Source organism: Geotrypetes seraphini, chromosome 6 (assembly GCF_902459505.1).
Source record: "Geotrypetes seraphini chromosome 6, aGeoSer1.1, whole genome shotgun sequence".
NCBI classification, from domain to species: domain Eukaryota; kingdom Metazoa; phylum Chordata; class Amphibia; order Gymnophiona; family Dermophiidae; genus Geotrypetes; species Geotrypetes seraphini.
Genome location: NC_047089.1, coordinates 136,240,744 through 136,262,195, shown reverse-complemented (window position 1 = coordinate 136,262,195; position 21,452 = coordinate 136,240,744). Strand labels below are relative to the sequence as shown.

At 43.4% G+C, this 21,452-nt stretch overlaps 1 protein-coding gene across 12 annotated transcripts in view; it reads right to left on the bottom strand.

Annotated features, from left to right (window-relative positions):
* ABCC4 (ATP binding cassette subfamily C member 4) overlaps positions 1 to 21,452 on the bottom strand; it is a 627,262-nt gene that overhangs the window by 108,929 nt on the left and 496,881 nt on the right. For all 12 annotated transcript variants that reach the window (XR_004539971.1, XM_033950379.1, XM_033950382.1 and 9 more), the window contains 2 exons: positions 12,408 to 12,563; positions 766 to 855 (listed from right to left, as the gene is read on the bottom strand). Coding sequence is in view for 11 of the 12 variants with exons in the window: in XM_033950379.1 (XP_033806270.1) it covers positions 766 to 855; positions 12,408 to 12,563 (246 nt within the window). In the remaining variant the exon portion in view is untranslated. The remainder of the gene's footprint in view (positions 1 to 765; positions 856 to 12,407; positions 12,564 to 21,452) is intronic.

The window sequence follows — 21,452 nt, the reverse complement described above, 5'->3', positions numbered from 1 at the left end:
CCCCAAGGCGTGCACCTAGGGCGGACTGCCCCCCACGCCCCCCCCTTAGTACGCCACTGTAACTAGAAGGAGAGATATGAGCAAGATCTGGTCATTGGGTGGGGGTGGGGGGTGGAGAGTGGAAAAGAGCAATGCCAATTACTTCGGGAAGCAGGGTGGAGGAGAGAAGCCTTAGACTTCAGAAAACTCACACTGCATACGTCTAGTAGCACAATAGAAACCAAAAATAGTAGTAATAGTAGTAGTAGAAAATCCATTGCTTCTAATAATAGCCTGTGTGTTTATTAGAATCAGAATAGTATGTATGTCGTTTTGCTCCTGTTCAGCCACTCTCAGAAATAGGTGGTACCATGCAAGCAGATGCTTTTTATGTACATATTTTATAACTGCTAATTTTCAAAAGAAACAACTCCAGTTGTTTCTCTTTCAGAACTGGGGGCAATACAGTTTTATTGTGTGGACACTAGGCCATTAAAAATGCCCTATTTAACTTAGCTTCAGTTGATTATATTTGAACAGTTTTACATACTGCTGGTATTTGTGTCCCACTCAATCCCAAGACAATTGTAGGAGCCTTCAAAACAATAAAGCAGAATCTGTAGAACAATACCATTTTGTATATTCAGAGACTTTTCATTTATGCCATAAGGAAAGAAAAAAGTTGTAGTTGAATGCAGCATCTACCAAGTCCACAAAAATGATCATCCTACTGTATAGTTCATCTTCAAATGTATTATAGAAAATAAGTCTTATTTTGTACATTACCTCTTCTAAGGCATTCCACAGTTCTTCATCAGTGTGTTCACTGAAAGGGTCAAGGTTCTTTCTCATTGTTCCCGTGAACAAAACAGGTTCCTGCAAATGTAACATTGAGAACATAGAGATATATTTTAATTGCTTATATAGTTTAGAACTTGCTTTTTTAATATCTCCTACTTCTTCGCTACAATAGGAATAAAAAAGAGGAATAATCTACGATATCCAGATAAGACAATGGAGGACAAGGTCACAAGCAATGCAATTACATTTGCTTTCAGGATCAGTATTCAGACTTTTTTAATATCTTCTGTGTGTATTGTCTGCCATCATTATTTCTTCACAACAACATAAATTACTGCATTTTATCTTACGCTTGATCACAAACTAAAATGCTATTTTCCAATGTAACATTTTATTATCTAATCTAACAGATAATTCTCTTTCCTTTTTGAGGGAGCGGGATACGACCTTTTATTCTCAACCACCTGGAATTTTGCCATATTTTCTAGCTCTCTCATCTAGCCCAGCCATTGCAGAAACATGCACACTCACTGCTCACTAGGTAGCACTGTTGTGAAACTTTAGAGACTCCCATCCAACACATTTGACTAGAAAATTAAAGAGATCCCTTCTAGAGCATGACACGGGGACAAATTTGTCCCGCGTCCCCACAGGAACTCAATTTCCCCATCCTGTCCCCACAAGTTTTGTTGCTGACCCTGTCCCTGCCCCATTCCTGTAAGTTCTGCCGATGACGCCAAACTAAGCAATGTAGTGGGCAAAAGCACAACAGACATAAATTCAATGTCTGACAACATGATGCACGACCTACTCCTACTGGAGCGCTGGTCTAGGTCCTGGCAACTCAGCTTCAATGCCAAAAAATGCAAAGTCATGCACCTGGGCAGCCATAATCCATGCAAGACTTACACCCTTAATGGCGAGATCCTAACAAGAACTGAAGCAGAACGAGACTTAGGGGTGATCGTCAGTGAGAACATGAAGACTGCCAATCAAGTGGAGCAAGCTTCGTCCAAGGCAAGGCAAATCATAGGTTGCATTCGCAGGAGTTTCGTCAGCCGTAAGCCTGAAGTCATTATGTCATTGTATAGATCCATGGTGAGGCCCCACCTGGAATACTGTGTGCAATTCTGGAGGCCGCATTACCGTAAGGATGTGCTGAGACTGGAGTCGGTCCAGAGAATGGCCATCCGGATGGTCTCGGGACTCAAGGATCTCCTGTATGAGGAACGGCTGGATAAGTTGCAGCTGTACTCACTCGAGGAACGCAGAGAGAGGGGTGGCATGATCGAGACATTCAAGTATCTCACGGGCCGCATCGAGGTGGAAGAAGATATCTTCTTTTTCAAGGGTCCCGCGGCAACAAGGGGGCATCTGTGGAAAATCAGGAGTGGGAAACTGCACGGGGACACCAGGAAATTCTTTTTCACTAAAAGGGTGGTTGATCGCTGGAATAGTTTTCCACATCAGGTTATTGAGGCCAGCAGCGTGCCTGATTTTAAGGCCAAATGGGATAGACACGTGGGATCTATTCACAGAGAAAGGTAGAGGAGGGTCATTGGGGTGGGCAGACTAGATGGGCCGTGGCCCTTATCTGCCGTCTATTTCTATGTTTATATGTTAACTGCACAAGCCTCAAGCACTTATGATATTAAAGTGTTTGAGGCTTGTGCAAATGAGGACGGAGTTTGCAGGAATGGGGGAGGGACAGGAAAAGAATTCACGAGGACGAGACAGGAAAATGAGTTCCCACGGGGATGGGGAAAATTTGTCCCCTGTCATTCTCTAATCCCTTCCTTTTCTCTGTCACAGTCCATATTGATTTGCTATAGAGATTGTGCAGATATGATTGGGAAGCAGAATCTGTTTTCCTGTTTTCTTTGCTCTGGCATCCATGCATACTCCAGCTGTACATCAAACACAGATGTACAACTGAACTCTACTCTTTACATGAGAAGCAGCTCCCTAGGTCTCACATTATCTATGATTTCCAAACTTTGTTGGAATTCCATCAGAGAGGACAAGGATGTTATTTAATCAGATAACAGCCAAGGCAGGAGTGAATAGAACATTTGTGAATGAAGACCACTCTGATAGACCTGCAGCAAGTACTCCCCATATCCTCTACCTATGTGAGGCTTGCAGTTATTTACCATATTATTTCTTATTCCCCATAAATTTCAACAAGAATACTATAGCAGTTTACAATATCTACTCCCTCAGTCTAGGGATCTATAATCATATTAATTTTCAAATAGAATTAAATAGAGAAAAGATGAGTCTTGAACTCCTTCCTAAACTGATAATAAGATTCTAAGGGGTTCATAATAAAAAAAACAAAACAAAAAAAAACCACGTCTAAAAAGTGTCCTAAATGGCTACTTGGACGATCAAAAAGCCTGATCGTCCAAGTACCCATAACCAAAGCTGGTTTTAGACATATCTAAAACCAGCTTATGCCTTTCCCCTGTCACTAAACTCACAGAGAGAAAAGAGGCGTGTTTAGAGGAGGGGAAAGGGCGGGCGGTGGGCAGGAGGTGGGCCGACCTACACCTAGGTGTGCAGCAGGTATAACCAAAACCTTAGGCAGGTTACCTAATCGGCACTTATACGTTTTTGACTTAGACGAAGTCAAAACAGATCTAAGTGCCGAAAAAGGGGCCACTGAGCTGATGATGGCTGCTGCGATCAGCTCAGCGGCCCCAGCAACCTGCCTACCCCTACAGCAATGATCGCAGCAGGAGAGATGCTTCATCTCCCCTACCGCGATGCCATCACTCCTCTACCCGAACTGCCGCAACACGCAACAGGAGAAATGCCCTATCTCTCCAGCCGCGGGTCGCAGCAGTTCAGGTAGAGGAGTGATGGCATCGCGGTAGGGGAAATGATGCATATCTCCTGCCGCGATACATCACCCCCCCACACACAACATCGGGACAGGAGGGAGCCCAAGCCCTCTTGCCCCGCGGCACCCATGGCACCCCTCGATTACGTTCAGGGCAAGAAGGAGCCCAAGCCCTCTTGCCCCGCTGACTCCCCAACTCCCCGACAGCATCAGGGCAAGAGGGAGCCCAAGCCCTCTTGCCCCGTGGCACCTGCAGCACCCTCCGATTACGATCAGGCCAGGAGGGAGCCCAAGCCCTCCTGGCCTCTCGCCCCCCACCACCCTACACGATCGGGCAGGAGGGAGCCCAACCCCTCCTGCCTAGGTGGACCCCCTACCCCCCACCCTCCACTACAATATGGGCAAGAGGGATCCCAGGCCCTCCTGCCCTCGACAACCCCCCCCAAAGACCGCCCTCCCGAACCCCCGATCGGCCCCCCTGCCACCCCCCGCTGATCCCACGCCCCCCCCCCCCACCCTCAATCCCACCCCCCATACCTGTAAAATGTTGGCCGGACAGACGGATGCCAAACCCGCCTGTCCGGCAGGGCAAACGGCTGCAGAATGGGGCCAGATTGGCCCAGGCATCTGAAACCCAGAATAGGCCCGTAAGGCGCCTGGGCCAACCAGAATAGGCTCGGGAGTCTTAGGCCCCTCCTGTGGGCACATGGGCCCAATCCCTTTCCTTTAATATCTACTATTGATCAGATTAGAAAAGGGATGGATAAAAATCAGACCTCTTGTTTAGTGTCTTTAGTGTTTGACTCCGTAATTTGAGTTTATTGTTATTTAAATTATACAGATTGGGAGTGAAAGGAAAGGTCTTTCAAATGGTTTTCATCTTACTTAACGGCATACGAAGGTTTTGAGTAACGGTGAAATTTCTGGTGAATGTGTGACGAGGTGTTCCTCCAGAGCCTATATTATCAGCCCTTCTTATTAATGTGCATATGGCTTCCACAGGTAAGATTTTTATGAACTTTTTTTGACTACTGGCTCTATACTGATGATGTATCGTTTTTCTTTCCTGTGAAAGGATTAGGTTAGAAATTTGTTAGGAGGTTAAATGAATGTATGAATGAAGTTGATTGATGGATGAATGAGAGCAAACTGGTTTTGAAGGTTGCTAAAATACAAGTTATGCTTGTAGGAAAGAAGGATGAAGAGGTCTGGCCTATGGATGTGAGCTTGGGAGATTATGTGGTCCCTATGCAGAGAGTTGCGCCTGTTAAGAGTGATGTTAGACTATCATTTGACTATGAATGCACAGGTAGTGCAGTCATCCTTTTTTAAATTACATATGCTGAAGAGGTTAAAACCACTAGTTTCACAACATGACTTTCACACTATATTACAGAGTCTAGTACTCTGTGAAGTTGATTACTGCAATGCGCTATATTTAGATGTCGCAAAATGTAAAATCAAAGCACTGCAGTTAATTCAAAATGCAGTGGCTCGAGATTTGACAGGGGAGAATCAAACAATGCATTTGACCCCAATTTTGAAGCAACTACATCAAAGAGGACAAACAGATTGCAGCAGATTAAATTCCTTCTTAGCATCTGCCTTTACCAAGGAAGACGCCACATCAATACCCGAAACAGTGAAAGTTTTCAAGGGGAAAATAGAGGAGAGCCTCACCACAGTGAAGGTGGATCTGGACCAGATATACTATCAGATTAACAAACTAAAAAGTGACAAATCCCCTGGCTCAGATGGAATTCACCCGAGATTATTAAAGGAACTAAAGGTAGAAATCAGAGAACTACTGCAATCCCTCGCTAACATGTCAATTAGAACCGGACGGATACTAGAAGACTGGAAGATAGCAAACATCATTCCAATCTTCAAAAAAGGATCAAGGGGAGAACCGAGAAACTATAGACCTGTGAGTCTCACATCGGACTGCCCTGGGGGTCGATAGTAGATGCCGATCTTCATTTCCAGGCCATTTGTTCCTGGAATTTTGACCCATAGAGACTCTAACTTATCCGTCAGTTGTGGCGTGTTCTCTCCAGTAGATTCAATTTCCTCTTTGATGTATATGGCAATGCCCCCACCTTTTTGAGCTTGTAGAGAGACAACTGAGGAATTGGAAGACATCTCAGAGGGTTGGGAGGCAGAGCAAAAAAAATGCTAATGAAGCTCAAGAAAGAATTCTCGTGAGAAGAGGTTGACCCATAGGCTCAGGAATAGAGTGTCTGTTGCACTAGAAGAAAATGTTATAATGTCTTTGTATTGCTCTATGGTATGGCTGTACCTCAAATATGGTGTACAGTTCTGCTCGCTGTATCTCAAAAAAGATATAGTAGATTTAGAAAAGGTAAAGAAAGGGCGACAAAAATGATAAAAGATATGGAATGACTTTCCTATGAGGAAAGGCTAAAGCAGCTAGGGCTCTTCAGCTTGGAGAAGAGACAGCTCAGGGGAGATTTGATAGAGGTCTATAAAATATTTAGTGGATTAGAAAGGATAGATATGAATCGTTAGTGTACTCTTTCCAAAAATACTAAGACTAGGGGCATGCAATGAATCTATTAAGTAATAGATTTAAAAGAAACTGGAGAAAATATTTCATCATCCAACGTGTAATTAAGCTCTGAAATTCGTTGCCGGACAATGTGGTAAAATCAGTTAGCTTAGCAAGGTTTCAAAAAGATTTAGATAATTTCATAAAGCAAAAGTCCATGAGCCATTATTGAGATGGCTTGTGGATATCCACTGCTTATTCCTAGAATTAGCAGCATAAAATCTGTTTTACTGCTTGGGATCTTGCTAGATGCTTGTGACCTGGATTGGCCACTGTTGGAAACTGGCTTGATGGATTTTTGGTCTGTCCCAGTATGACAATTCTTATGTTCTAATAATGACTAAGAGCAACAAGGTACCCAAACTGACCAGATGACTACTGGAGGGATAAAAGCATGACCCTCCCCCTAAATCTCTCAATAATCACTAACCCCTACCCCACTAAGAGCTTAAATTGACAATACATACCAGACTATGACAGCTGCAGATATAATGGCCATTCCTCTTAACAGCAGCAAGCAGATACCTGGAATAGCCTAGTGATCAGTGCAGGGGACAGGAGAGAAGGGGACCCAGGCCCATTTCACACTCTAACTGGTATACCTGTGGAAAAAAGGATGAGTGCCCCCCAAATCACAAAATACCTACTGAAGCAACATATACAGTAGATGACACCTAAGGGCTATTGTAGTAGTGTACCATTGGGTAAAGTACATTTTTTGCTATTCCTGGAGGACTCACCATAAAATATAAGTGGGTTATAATGTGATGTGTACCTAGGAGCTTTCATGTGTACTTCACGGCAGTGCCTCCTAGGTTACCCCACAGCTCTGATAGGGTGCCTTTGTCTGGTAAAATTCCTATTCTTCCAAGATATCACAATGGCTTGTTTTTCTGCATTTTTCCCTTGGACTTGTTTTGTTTAAAAATGCCCCTTAAAGAAAGATGAACTGAGCATAAAAACATCTATGAACATAAGAATATAGTAATAGCCTTACTGGGTCAGACCAATGGTCCATCAAGCCCAGTAGCCCATTCTCACAGTGGGCAATCCAGGTCACTAGTACCTGGCCAAAACCCAAGGAGTAGCAACATTCCATACTACCGATCCAGGGCAAGCTTCCTCCATGTCTGTCTCAATAACAGACTATGGACTTTTCCTCTAGGAAATTGTCCAAACCTTTCTTAAAACCAGCTACACTATCTGCTCTTACCACAACCTCTGGCAACGCGTTCCAGAACTTAACTATACTCTGAGGGAAAAAAATATTTTCTTCTATTGGTTTTAAAAGTATTTCCCTGTAACTTCATTGAGTGTCCCCTAGTCTGTAATTTTTGACAGAGTGAAAAATCGATCTACTTGTACCCGTTCTACTCCACTCAGGATTTTGTAGACTTCAATCATATCTCCCCTCAACCATCTCTTTTCCAAACTGAAGAGCCCTAACCTTTTTAGTCTTTCCTCATACGAGAGGAGTTCCATCCCCTTTACCATCTTGGTCACTCTGCTTTGAACCTTTTCTAGTGCCACTATATCTTTCTTGAGATAAGAAGACCAGAATTGAACGCAATACTCCAGATCAACGCAATACCATGAAGCAATACAGGGGCATTATCGCATTCTTAGTCTTGTTAACTATCCCTTTTTTAAATAATTCCCAACATCCTGTTTGCTTTTTTGGCCGCCAACGCACATTGGGTGGAAGGTTTCATTATATTGTCTACGATGATATCCAGATCCTTTTCTTGGGTGCTAACCCCCACTGTGATTCGGGTTATTCTTCCCAATGTGCATCACTTTGCATTTGTCCACATTAAAAACACAATAATAATTAAAAAAAAACAAAAAACACCACATACTGAGTCAACTTGCTCCCTTTTTTATCCCCCTACAATCACCCGCAGGAAACTCCCAAACTTCTCCCACTGCGGTTGGACGAGCCCTTCACAATGGCCAGGCCAAACACACACCAATGCGCAACTCTACTTCTACTCTTCCTGTTCTCCTCCAGGCTCTGCAACGCAGACAACTCCAATGCATCCCCCATTCCCATCCACTTCATGCTGCACCGATCGGTAAAACCCAGAACCCCTACATACACGCTCTACTCCACACAAGACCACCCTCACGCCTATTCGCCCAACAGCCCCCCTCACCCCTACAAACCGACCAAGCCCCACCCAAAAAAACCAAGAACTCTAAAAAAACTTGCGTACTCCCACTACTCCCCACTCAATCACACCAACCACCAGTCCCTACTGGGCTTTTACCTAAACATCAGATCAATGAGGAATAAATCCACTCTGATCAAAGACTGGCTGACCGAAACTAACCCCGACTCTGTCCTTCTCACCGAAACCTGGTTGCTATCAGACAAAGACATCATCATCAAAGATTGTCTACCACCACGATTCAAGATACTCTCCCTAGCCAGAACATGGGGAAGAGGAGGAGGACTAGCAATAATCTTCCGAGACCACCTCAACGCTTCCATTCTCAACACAACCTCTTCGCCCAATTCTGAAATTCTAACCATCACCCTTGCATCAAAATCTCTGCCCTCCTCATTAACCATCACTTTATTTTACATACCCCCCCAAAAATGGACCACGACCAAAGATGACTTCGCTGAATCACTACTTACCAATTCTCTAACAAGCCCATACAACCTACTGTGCGGGGACATCAACATACACCTCGAGCAAACTGACCAACCTGAAATATCGGATTTTTGGTCACTGCTCTCCCAACTAGGCTATGACAAACACCCCCTTATCAAAACCCACCAAAGAGGACATCAGTTAGACCTGGTAACTCTATCCTCCAAGGAACAGGCCAATCCCACTTTTTATTGGAAACAAGGCAGCTGGTCAGACTCCCTTTGGTCCGACCACCGCCTATGTACCTTCACCATTGGATGCCAACACAAACCCCCTAAAAGCGGCAAAACAAGAATCATCAAAACCCACACTACCAGAGGAAAGATTGACCCAACGGAATTCTGGTCCCATTTCGAAATCAACACCAATCCAATAGAAGATATGGAACAAATCATGACCTCCTGGATACAAGATAGTACCAACATACTAAACGAGATTGCCCTCACAAAAACCCGCAGAATAAGAACCCCTAACCAAGAGGGCTGGTTCGATCCTGAACTACTGCTATGCAAGAAGGATCTCAGAAAAGCTGAAAGATTATGGCAAAAATCCTGAACCCTAGAACACAGATTGGCCTGGAGACAAAAATTAAAAAAGTACAAAATCCTCACTAATGAAAAAAGAAAAAATTTCTACTCCCACAAAATCGGTAATACTAAAACCAATAGCAGTAACCTCTTCAGACTGGTCAACGACCTATACAACATAGAAACCTTCACAAACTTACATGAAGAATCCGCCTTAACTACCAACACCCTTGCCAACTTCTTCAACACCAAGATCCAAAAATTAAGAACACTACCCACCAGTCCCAACCCCCTCGAGCTCTTCCCCATCCTCACAGACATGAATTTATCAAACCCAGACCCTGGAGCCAGAGTCGACCTTAGCTGGAAACAATTCGCATTAACCGATTGGCAAACCTTCAATACTTACTACAACAAGTATACACACTCCTATTGCCATTTGGACACATGCCCACCAAATATCATGAAAACTGCCCCCCCCCCCCACTTTAAAGCAAAAATGATGACATGGGTTAATTACCTATTATCCACAGGAAACTTCCCGTCTGAGCAAGGTCATATTATGATTACCCCAATTATAAAAAACGCGAAAGAACCACCTAACTCCCCATCTAACTATAGACCGATCGCCAGCATCCCCCTATTTACCAAAATAACGGAAGGGATGGTAAAGGAAGAACTTTCCGCTACCTTGAAAAATTCAACATTCTATGTGACAACCAATCAGGCTTTCGCACGGACCATAGCACTGAAACTATCATAGCCTCCCTTCTCGACCACCTCCACACGCTCTTCAGTCAGGGCTCAAGTGCCCTGATCATACAACTCGACCTGAGCAGTGCTTTTGACCTGGTCGACCACACCATTCTCCTTGAATGCCTAGCTCACATTGGCATCTCAGACCAGGTCCTCAACTGGTTTCAGGGGTTCCTACAAAATAGATCGTACAAGGTATTCAAGAATAACTTTTTCTCTTACTGCTGGGACAACACCTGTGGGGTCCCGCAGGGCTCCCCCCTATCCCCCATCCTATTCAACATATACCTAGCCTCCCTAGGTAAACTCTTACACAACCTAAATCTCAAATTCTTCATTTATGCAGACGATATCACAATAGCTATCCCACTAACCAACTTCTCACAAGAACTACTCGACCACATTACAAACATTCTCAACCAGATAGAACTCTGGATGCTTTCATTGAGACTGAAATTAAACCCCGACAAATCAAAATTCTTCCTAGCCTCCCCCAAAGATAAAATCAAGGAAACCACAATTCAACTAAAAGGAATGACCTTCCCCCTCGAACCGACCATAAAAATTCTGGGAGTCACGCTGGACAAAAACCTATCCCTAGAAAACCATACCGACCTCATCGTTAGGAAAAGCTTCTCTGTACTTTGGAAACTTCGCACCATAAAAAAATACTTCAATGACACTGCATTCCGCCTACTTGTACACTCCTCCATCCTCAGCATTCTCGACTACTGCAACATCATTTTCCTTAACGCCACAAAGAAAACTACCAGGAGACTAAAAATAATCCAAAATACCGCAGTGCGCCTCATCTTTGGCCTAAAGAAATGGGAACATGTCACCCCTTTCTACCACCAAGTACACTGGCTGCCATTTGAATCTAGAGTTCTTTTTAAATTCGCATGCTTCTGCTACAAATCGGTTAACGGTTCTTCTCCAAGTTACATCAATACCCACTTTAACCTTTATTGCAACAACAGGAAATCACGCAGAATTCAACTGTTCGCCTTCCCTTCGCTAAAACACTGTCATCTCAAAAGATTCCTCGATAGAACTTTCGCCTTCCAAGCAGCCAAGTCGAACCCATGGCTAGCCCAGATGATACTCGAGGCCCCCACTTACCTTGCCTTCAGAAAACTACTAAAAACTTACCTATTCAGCAAACACGACCCTTAATAATCCCTTCACCCCACATAACACCTGCCCCACCCTGGCCCCCCTCCTCCTTCACCAGACCTTCCCGTTTTCCTACTCTCTACTTCCCTGTCTAGTTCGATCAAAGCTGCAATTTCTGTTAAATTGTTGTAAATCTTCCCTTCATTGCAGACTGTTGTAAATTGCTGTAATTTCATTGCAGACTGTTGTAAATTGTTGTAACTTATTGTAAATCTGCTTGTAATTTGTTATAAATCTGCTTGTCAATGCAGATCACTTGCTAATTGATGTAAACCGCTAGAACTCGCTGGGTATGGCGGTATATAAGAATAAAGTTATTATTATTATTATTATTAAATTTCATCTGCCACTTGGACGCCTAATCTTCCAATTTCCTAAGGTCTGCCTGCAATTTTTCACAATCTGCATGCGTTTTAACAACTTTGAACAGTTTAGTATCATTTGCAAATGTAATCATTTCACTCGTTGTTCTAATTTCCAGATCATTTATAAATAAGTTAAATAGCACCGGTCCCAGCACAGATCCCTGCGGCACTCCACTGTTTACTCTCTTCCATTGAGAAAAATGACCATTTAACCCTATCCGATAACCAATTCCTAATCCACAACTGAACTTTGTCACTTATTCCATGACTCTTTAATTTTCTCAGGAGCCTCTCATAGGAACTTTATCAAAAGCTTTCTGAAAATCTAGATACACTATATCAACCAGCTCACCTTTATCCACATGTTTATTCACACCTTCAAAGAAGTAAAGCAAATTGGTGAGGCAAGATCTCCCTCGGCTGAAGCCATGCTGACTCTATCTCATTAAATCATGTTTGTCTACATGCTCCACAATTTTATTTTTTATAAATGTTTCCACCAAAAAGACAAGATATTTTTCTGGTTTGAAAATTACCATTTTTGGAACCAGATTTTTGGATTTTTTTTTTTTTTTTGCCAAAATCAGATTTGGATGTCATATCAAATATACCCCTCAATGATTTTCAAATTTGTTGCCTTACCTGATTAATGCAGGTGACCTTGATTAGGAAAGGCATAAGTACAATAGTTATTTTGGACATACAATTAGGAAAAGACTTATTACGCACCTGAGGTATGATTGACATCTTCTTTCGCAAGTCATGGAGTCCAAGTTCAGAAGTCAGAATGTTATCAATCCAAATTCTCCCTTTAGGCTCAGCCAGTCGGAAAAGAGCAGATATCAAAGAGCTTTTACCAGCACCTGTTCTTCCTACAATTCCGACCTACAAAATCCAACGTGGTGTATTTATTAGTCAGGGTACATAAAACAGTTTTAAACATTCTTAAATGAATAAGTTTGGAATCAGTCTTCAGTAGTTTAAGGGTGAATTTATCAACAGGCACAAATGATTATTGCGCACTAATGCTGGGTTTCACTAAACAGCGGTAGAGGTTTCTACCGTGGGCCGAAGAGTTAAATGCTCTGAAACTCATAGAATTCTTACGAGTGTCAGGGAATTTAACTCACCGGCCCTCAGTAGAAAGCTCTACTACCATTTAGTAAAAGGAGCCCTAAATACTAAAGATGCCCATTATATTCCTATTGTGTCTTTAGCATTTAGTGTGCGCTAATTGTTAGCACACGTTAACACAGTAGCACCAGTTGATGAATTCTCCCCTTAATGCTGAAAATGAACGTCTTTATTTTAAATTTAACTGACCCAAAAAATAGTTAACTAGTCTTTGAAAAGGGAGATTCAGAATAGAAGAGTTGTCCACATACCAGCTCCAGAAAATACCTGGGCAAATCCTTTCAATACGGGCCTTTAAGTTTTTTTTAATTTATTTTTTAGGTATTTATATACTTCCTATCAGGTTATCTAAGCGGTTTTCCCTATCTGTCCTGGTGGGCTCACAATCTATCTAATGTACCTGGGACAATGGAGGATTGAGTGACTTGTCCAGGATTACAAGAAGCAGCATGGGATTTGAATCCACAATCTCAGGGTGCTGGGGCTGTAGCTCAAACCACTAGGCCACTCCTTCCCCCTTCTTAAATAGCAATGTTTCTAACATTCCCCTTTTAAACTGGTAAAAAAAATAAAGAGCCTGCCAATTTTCATTTCTTGACAAACTCATCATTATCTGCACTTTATATTGACAACTACTTATTTCTAATTAGAAATTGAGGTCAGTAAACTATTTTTTTTCCAAGAATCGCATTCTATTATCTTATTTTTAAAAAATAGCATTGAGTGCCAACCTCATGCAATAATTTAATGGAAGATTATGTTTTTACATTTGATAATCTTCTTTCTGTTAGTCCCTGTAGGATTCAAACCCTTTCCACAGTCTAGGAGTTGCAGAAATCCAAACACTTTTCTGAGCATGTGCTCCTCCTACCTTAAAGAAAAAGTTAGAGCTTCCTGCAGTTCAGGCCCAAAGCCAATCAGCCATACCAGAACAAATCCTGAAACCACCAGTGCAAACTGCTGTGAACTGGTTCTGTCCAGGGCCCACGGCATCAGAAGGGGATGATGCTGCAGAGACCACCAAAAGAGGAAAGACTCCTGAAGAGGGCATGTGCAATCAGGCTCAGGTGATTGCCTCTAGGGAGGATGCCACGGAAGATCCAGGAGATCTCTGATTTATTTCTGAAGGTTCAGTCTGCGTGGCTCAAGAAGAAACATACATCCCTTGTAGGGTGTCAGAGAGAAGGTCCAGATACTCCAACGTCTGCAATGGCATCAACTGGCTCTTTTTGAAGCTGTGACAATCCATCCCAAACATTATAGCAGAGACACCGCCATCTTCACTGCTTGCTCGCACTCCTTTTGAAACGGAGCCCATATCAACTAGTCGCCCAAGGATGGACCTGGACACCCTGCCTGCTGAGAAAGGCCGCTACAACTACCATCACTATGGTGAAAGGGCGGGGCGTTGTCATGAGTCCAAAGGGCAGAGCTGTGAATTGGAAATGCTGTTGCAGAATAAGGAAATGGAGAAACCTGCGATGCTCCGGGTAGACTGGAATATGGAGTTAAGCCTCCATGAGATCCAAGGATGCTAGAAACTCTCCAGAAGAGACAGCAGCTATGACAGTACACATGGTTTCCACGCGGAAATGAGGAACCTAACAGAAACAATTGACCGACTTGAGATTCAGAATGTGTCTCCAGTCCTCCAAGCCTTTCTTTGGCATGATGAAATATAAGGAGTAGTAGGCAGAGCCTGATTTGAGATCTGGAACGGGCTCTACCACACAGATATTCAAGAGATGCTGCAAGATAGCGTGAACTTTGGACTCCTCTGGAGAATCCAGAAAGAGATCCAGAGGGAGGTAAAAGAAGTCTATCTTGTGCCCCTCCCATATGATGTCCAACACCCATTGATCCAAGGATATTCAAGCCTATTCTTGGTAAAACCGAGTCAGCCCACAATAGGAGGAAGCCCCACCTGACTTCTGGCATCACTGGAGCTTTTGCAGGGCAATAGTGGCACAGGAGCCAGATGCCTGTATTGTTGTAATGGGGTCAATATTCTTGGAAATATCTTGGGAGGAAGAGCCTGAGGATCCCTGACAAAATCTGTAGGAGGGACTAAAAGTACTATGGTCCCCTCCTGAAGTCCGGCGAGACTTATTCATAAGGAGAGACTTAGGGCGGCAATCAACAACACTAGGCATGAGGTTATCCAGATTTTCAAAAAAGAAGCTGACCCTTGAAAGGAAGTCTGCTGAGTCCCCAGCACAATGACAGATCCAAAAAGGCTGGCACTTTTGTAAGCCGAGACCTTACTGAGTACTCTGATGAGATCATAAAGGGTGTCTGCCACATAATCCACACCTTCCATCACTAGTTGGGGACAGGCATCCTCATCCAGAAAGAAAACCTAGAGCAATTTTGTGTGACAAGCATGCACTGCAAATGAAGCTGCCACTGCCTCAAGGTGGACAAAGCCATGGGACCGGACAATCTGCACCCCAGAGTGCTCAGGGAGTTAGGTGATGTCCTGGCAGAACCGTTAGCCGTGCTCTTCAATCTCTCACTGAGTACAGGGACAGTCCCCTTGGACTGGAAAACAGCTAACGTCGTTCCTCTACACAAAAAGGGTTGCAGGACAGAGGCTGCAAATTACAGACCGGTGAGTCTGACATCGATAGTATGTAAACTCATGGAAACACTGATCAAACGCCAATTGGACACGGTCTTGGACGAAGGGAATCTACGGGACCCCAATCAACATGGATTCACCAAGGGTAGGTCCTGCCAATCAAACCTCATCAACTTCTTTGACTGGGTAACAAAAAGACTGGACGAAGGAGATTCACTAGACATAGTGTACCTGGACTTCAGTAAAGCTTTTGACAGCGTCCCACACCGCAGACTGTTAAACAAGATGAAATCGATGGGGTTAGGAGAGACTCTGACGGCATGGGTCAATGATTGGCTGAGTGGCAGACTTCAGAGGGTGATGGTTAACGGTACTTTCTCTGAGACATCGGAGGTGACCAGCGGGGTGCCGCAGGGCTCGGTCTTGGGTCCACTCCTCTTCAACATATTCATAGGAGATCTGACTCAAGGGCTTCAAGGTAAAGTAACATTATTCGCTGACGACGCCAAACTATGTAATATGGTAAGCGAGGACAATCTACAAGATATTATGGCGCAGGACCTGCGTACATTGGAATGCTGGTCCTCAACCTGGCAGCTGGGCTTCAATGCTGGAAAGTGTAAGGTCATGCACCTGGGTAGCAGAAACCCATGCAGAACTTATACCTTGAACGGGGAGACCTTGACCAGCACTTCAGCAGAACGAGATTTAGGAGTAATCATTAGTGCAGACATGAAATCTGCCAATCAGGTGGAGAAGGCTTCCTCAAGGGCAAGACAGATGCTGGGTTGCATCCGTAGAAGTTTCGTCAGCAGAAAGCCTGCAGTCATAATGCCATTATACAGGACCATGGTGAGACCTCATCTGGAATACTGCGTGCAATTCTGGAGGCCACATTATCGCAAAGACATGCAGAGGGTCGAGTCGGTCCAAAGGATGGCCACCAGAATGGTCTCAGGGCTTAAAGGTCTCTCGTACGAAGCAAGACTAAACAATTTGCAGCTCTACACTCTCGAGGAACGCAGGGAGAGGGGAGACATGATTGAGACGTTTAAATACGTCACCGGACGTATAGAAGTGGAAGATAACATTTTCCTTCTCAGAGGCCCCTCAACCACAAGGGGGCACCCGCTCAAACTCAAGGGCGGAAAATTTCACGGCGACACCAGGAAGTATTTCTTCACGGAGCGAGTGATTGATCAATGGAACAAGCTTCCAGTACAGGTAATCGAGGCCAGCAGCGTGCCAGATTTTAAGAATAAATGGGACGCCCATGTGGGATCCCTAAGTGGGTCAGGGTAAAACATTGTATAGTATTAAGGGGAGGGTCTATAGAGTGGGCAGACTTGATGGGCCTTGGCCCTTTTCTGCCGTCATCTTTCTATGTTTCTATGCCTTGATACCTGAAGAAGCTAACTCGAAAATCTCTTCCAAGAGAATATCCACACTGCGATCCTGGGAGTCTTTAAGCATTACACCCCCAATGCAAGAGAGGGCCATGTACCTGGTAGCCTGTGGCATAGCAGAATCCACTTTGAGCTACTCAAAAAACTGCTGAAAATCATAAGTCAGTGGCTAAAGCTTAGCCATAGCTTTACAGAGCTGGAAAAAGCTGTCTGGAGTACCCCATTGTTCCATTACCAGACTGAGAAGCTGCAGGTGGGACAGAAAAAAGGAGGCCAGCACATTAGAATGGTCCATGACCGAATACTGAGACATAGAAGGTTGAGAGTCCAATTTAAGCTCTTTCAGCGCATAAGCAATGAAATGGTGGACAGAGACAGACTTAAAAATTGTGCCGATGGTGTTGTTCTCACCCAAATCCGGACTCCCCGAAACATCATGCTGACTAGTCCCAGTAAGGGTATCAGCCAGATCCAAAATAGAAACAGTGTCAGGAGACAGGATAGGCATAATATCAATATGACAAACAATTCAGTCCAGATCAGATGTAGCCAGAGAAGGTTCCTACATAGGGACCTACAGCACTGGAGTGACTGGTCTGAAGAAAGGCAATGCACCCGCTGGCTATGTCAAATGAGCTGGGTCTAAAATATATGCTCTCCAGAGGAGCTGAATGAAATCCGGGGAAAAGTCACACCCTGTGGCCACTGCTGGGTCCCACTGAGATGCCCATGCCACACCAAAGTAGTCCCTAAACTCGGTACAAAGACTTTTGGTGCCAGTTTCCAGAACGGTCCCAGGCCAGCTGCCCAGCCCTTGAGGACCTAGAAGAGGCAAAGCCCAAAGCACCTGCCCCCTCCTTCAGAGTGCTGTGGAACATGGTACATGGACACTGTTCGCAGCCAATCTGGCATAATCAACACATGTAGTTGACAGATTGGGGCTGTGAAGTCCATCCCAAACAATTTTCAACAAAATCGAGGGGTTTTGAGGCAGAGAGCAAGCTTAGGAAAAAAAAAAAAAAAGATCGATAAAAATCGAAGATGATCACCGCCAGCAAATTCACACACAGAGCGGTAAAAATAAACACTTTCCAACAAAAAAATTGTGATTTGGGGAAGTGGAAACCTGAAGCTATCCTCAGAAACTCTGAAAAATGAGTTTTCGAGAGTTCCACAGACCACCCCCAAAGCTCCCATAGGAAATAATGGAGGTGTACTTATAGTCTCTGAAGTGCTTGCCTGCCAGCTCTGTACACTGCAGCTAAATGGAGGAAAAGGATTTTCTGTCTCAGAGCCACTCCAAAATGACCAGATTTGAAGATCTTCAGACTTCCAGTCGGATGGACTCTGTAACCTCCACCCCCATGGAACTTCTCCACACAACTATGGGCAGGAAACACAGCCTGCACTTTGAAACCCAGAGGGACTTTTACACAGGACGCATACAGCCTATGCTTAAACTCCTGACCAGGTTAGGGGCAAGCGAGTTCCCAGGGGAATGGATCCAGAGTCTGAGAAAGGTGGCACACAGCAGGCTGGATCCACAAGTCCACTGAAGTGTCTCTGTGAAGCAGCAGTCCAGCTCCACGGGACTGCGTCCTTTCCTCAGTGTGACAGAGTAAACAATATCACAAAGGGTCTCACAGCACTGATGTTGCAAAAAAAAAAAAAAAAGACTTCTGCATGGATTGCTTGCAAGAATTGAAACTGCAAGGGGCTCTAACTCTCTCTAAGGTAGGAGGAGAACATGTTTGGATTTCTGCAACTCCCAGATTGCGGGAAGGGATTGAAAACCTAGAGTATGGAATCTGGAAGGGATGTAACAGAACAAACATATCACTAAAGGAATAATTTGGAAATGGTAAAAATATTCAGTCACTTTGGCATTGCCAATAACAATGTTCCACTTACTATAGGTGAAATTGCACATTCTTGACTATAAAGCTCCAATAATAAATCAATACCCAGAAAAAAACAAACATGCCTAGAAATGACAAACCAAAACCATCTCTAGTGTCTGACTTGCCATGTAATTTAAATGGGACATTTCAATGTGCTAATATTGTAGTTACTGGAACTGTCTCTCCCATAAAAGAACAGGTCTGAGCCAACACATTTTTGAACTTGATGTGTCCGTTCCCTGATTTTTCCACATATTAAATTTGGTCCCATTAAGTTAAGTTTTTGGAGTGTTATTTTGCCCCAGAAAGACTTTCTGTTTCAATTCCAACACTCTGTTGGGTTAGTGGATTAGATTAAATGTATTCATATAAAGCCCACTTATATCCATACAGCATACGAGTACCTATTGTTTTTTCCTTTTTCATGTTCTTTTCTCCAAAGATTGTAGTTCTTGCCTTTTTCCCATATGTTTAGCGTACGTCTGTAAGTTCATGTTATCTGTTGTACTAACAAACCTTGATATTGTCCTGCAATATTAATTTTTATAATCTGTTTTTACGGTATCTTTTCTGTCTATTATCTTTTATTATTGTCCATTGCCTAGAAGTCAGATTAGGCGGTATAAGAAATTTTAAATAAACTTGAAACTATGGGCTCTTTTTATCAAGCAGCGCTAGCGGGGTTAAAGCGTGCGTTGTTTCATCACGCGCTAATCCCCGCCAAAAACTACTGCCTGCTCAAGAGGAGGCGGTAGTGGCTAGCATGGCCAGTGGTTTAACGCACGCTATTACGCGCGCTAAACCGTTAGCACGGCTTGATAAAAGGAGCCCTATATTACATATATTAAAAAAATACATAAGAATTTTTTAAAAATGTATCTATATAGAAAAGCATGTGGTATAGCATTAAAATCTAGGCAAACTAAGCCATGGTAGAGGTTATTACCGTCGTCTGTAGCACTAACCCCCGGATTCTCTAATCAGCACCTATGTCAATGACTGCCTTAAAAGCATCTCCGAGTGTCAATCGTGACAGTGCTGGTTAGAAAATCGTGCCCCAAGCACCTATTCTAGTTGTGATTAACACAAAGATGGTTGCCAGAAATATACAATAGATAGCAGACCTCTTGTTGGCTGGGGTTGATGATCATCCCCCAGGGTAGGTAAATAATTAATTTGTAGCATCTATGGCTAAATTCACTTCCTCCTCTAAAGTTTAACAAACAGCAAGCTCACTATAATGGATAGCATAAGAGTTAGGCATAGAAGAACAATAACTGGCAAAAAGGATCACCGGAGACTATGATGGCTTTCAGACAAAAAGTTCCTTTTAAGGGCAATCTAATATTTAACAAAAAGGTACAATATAAAGATAATGATGCAACAGTGACCATAACACTTCATTAAAGAAACATGGAAAGGTCTCCTTGATGTTGCTTCCATCGCCAACATCTTTCATATGTTTAGCAACAGGAGAGTTGTAAAATACCACTCTGCTTCTTATGGTGTATCAAAGTCTCCATTTGATAATCTGTATCCATTTCCTCTCAGCATAGATGTTATAGTTACATTAAATAGATTATTGAGCTTCTAGTACATTTTAGTTGGTTGGCATCAGGCATTTCCTAGGATGCACCGTAGAGGGGCTTAAGGTTCTGACTGACCCAGGTGTCTAAGGTCCCATCTATGGGGGACAATCAGAGCCTTAGGCCCCTCCCCAGGATGCACTGGGAAGGTCTGCCAATTTGAAGAGGCGTGTCTGCTGGCCGGAGGGAGTAATAAATCAAAAATATCTCAATTGCTGCCAAGATACTTGAAAGACGCTAAACAAGAGCAGCTTTAGTCTCAGTCAGAACAGAGAGCCAACTGTGACACACTAATTCGTGTAAAAAATCTGCAACAAAAAAATAATTATAAATAGTGAATAAGACGTGTCCTCGGTGTGACGGAGTAAGCAATACAGAATGTACTAATGTAACCACTCCAGCGCTTAACCATAAGAGCTGAATGCGAAGGAGTTGCAACACACTTCCAGCCGCATACCATCATAGGACACGTCAGTGTGCACAAATTAAATAATGACAATAATCAATCCTTCAAAGTCAATTTGTTACAAAATCAATGTGTGTTGTTTCTTAGAAACAGTGTGGCACTCTGTAAAGACCGGTCCTCCTCAACAAGAAAATGGAAAAAATAGCACTTAGCTTATGTCTTCATGCAGTTTAGTGTAGCTTAAGACGAGGCTACAATCATTCACATAAACCTCGATAAAGGTTCGACCAGGCTTGGTTTCCGGGACTCGATGCGCCCCTTCTTCAAACCAGTTAGCTAGTAAGGAACGCCGCCAAGTTTGAAGCTGGCGTTCAAAAGTGTAGAAGCTGGGAGGAGGAGAAGCTACCCTAGAAGCACGAACCAAGCTTTAAGGCAGAGCATGTGAGATCAGCAACACAAAGAATGCGTTCTAAACAATCCGGAGGCAAAATTAAACACAATCAAATAATGGTATTCAATTACATCCCTTTATTCATACCAACTGGATGGATGGAATTAAGATGAAAAACCCAGAATTGTTCACATAACTGGATCTGAGCAAATTTATCTCCTTTGTAGTCCAGGGGAATTTGTTCTATAATGAACCAGGTCAGATCATAAAATTCATGTTTGCATTGCAGACAGTGAGATACCATAGGAGCCACAAGATTAGCCATATGAATTCTGCTTTTGTGTTTGGCTAGCCTCACTTTAATACACC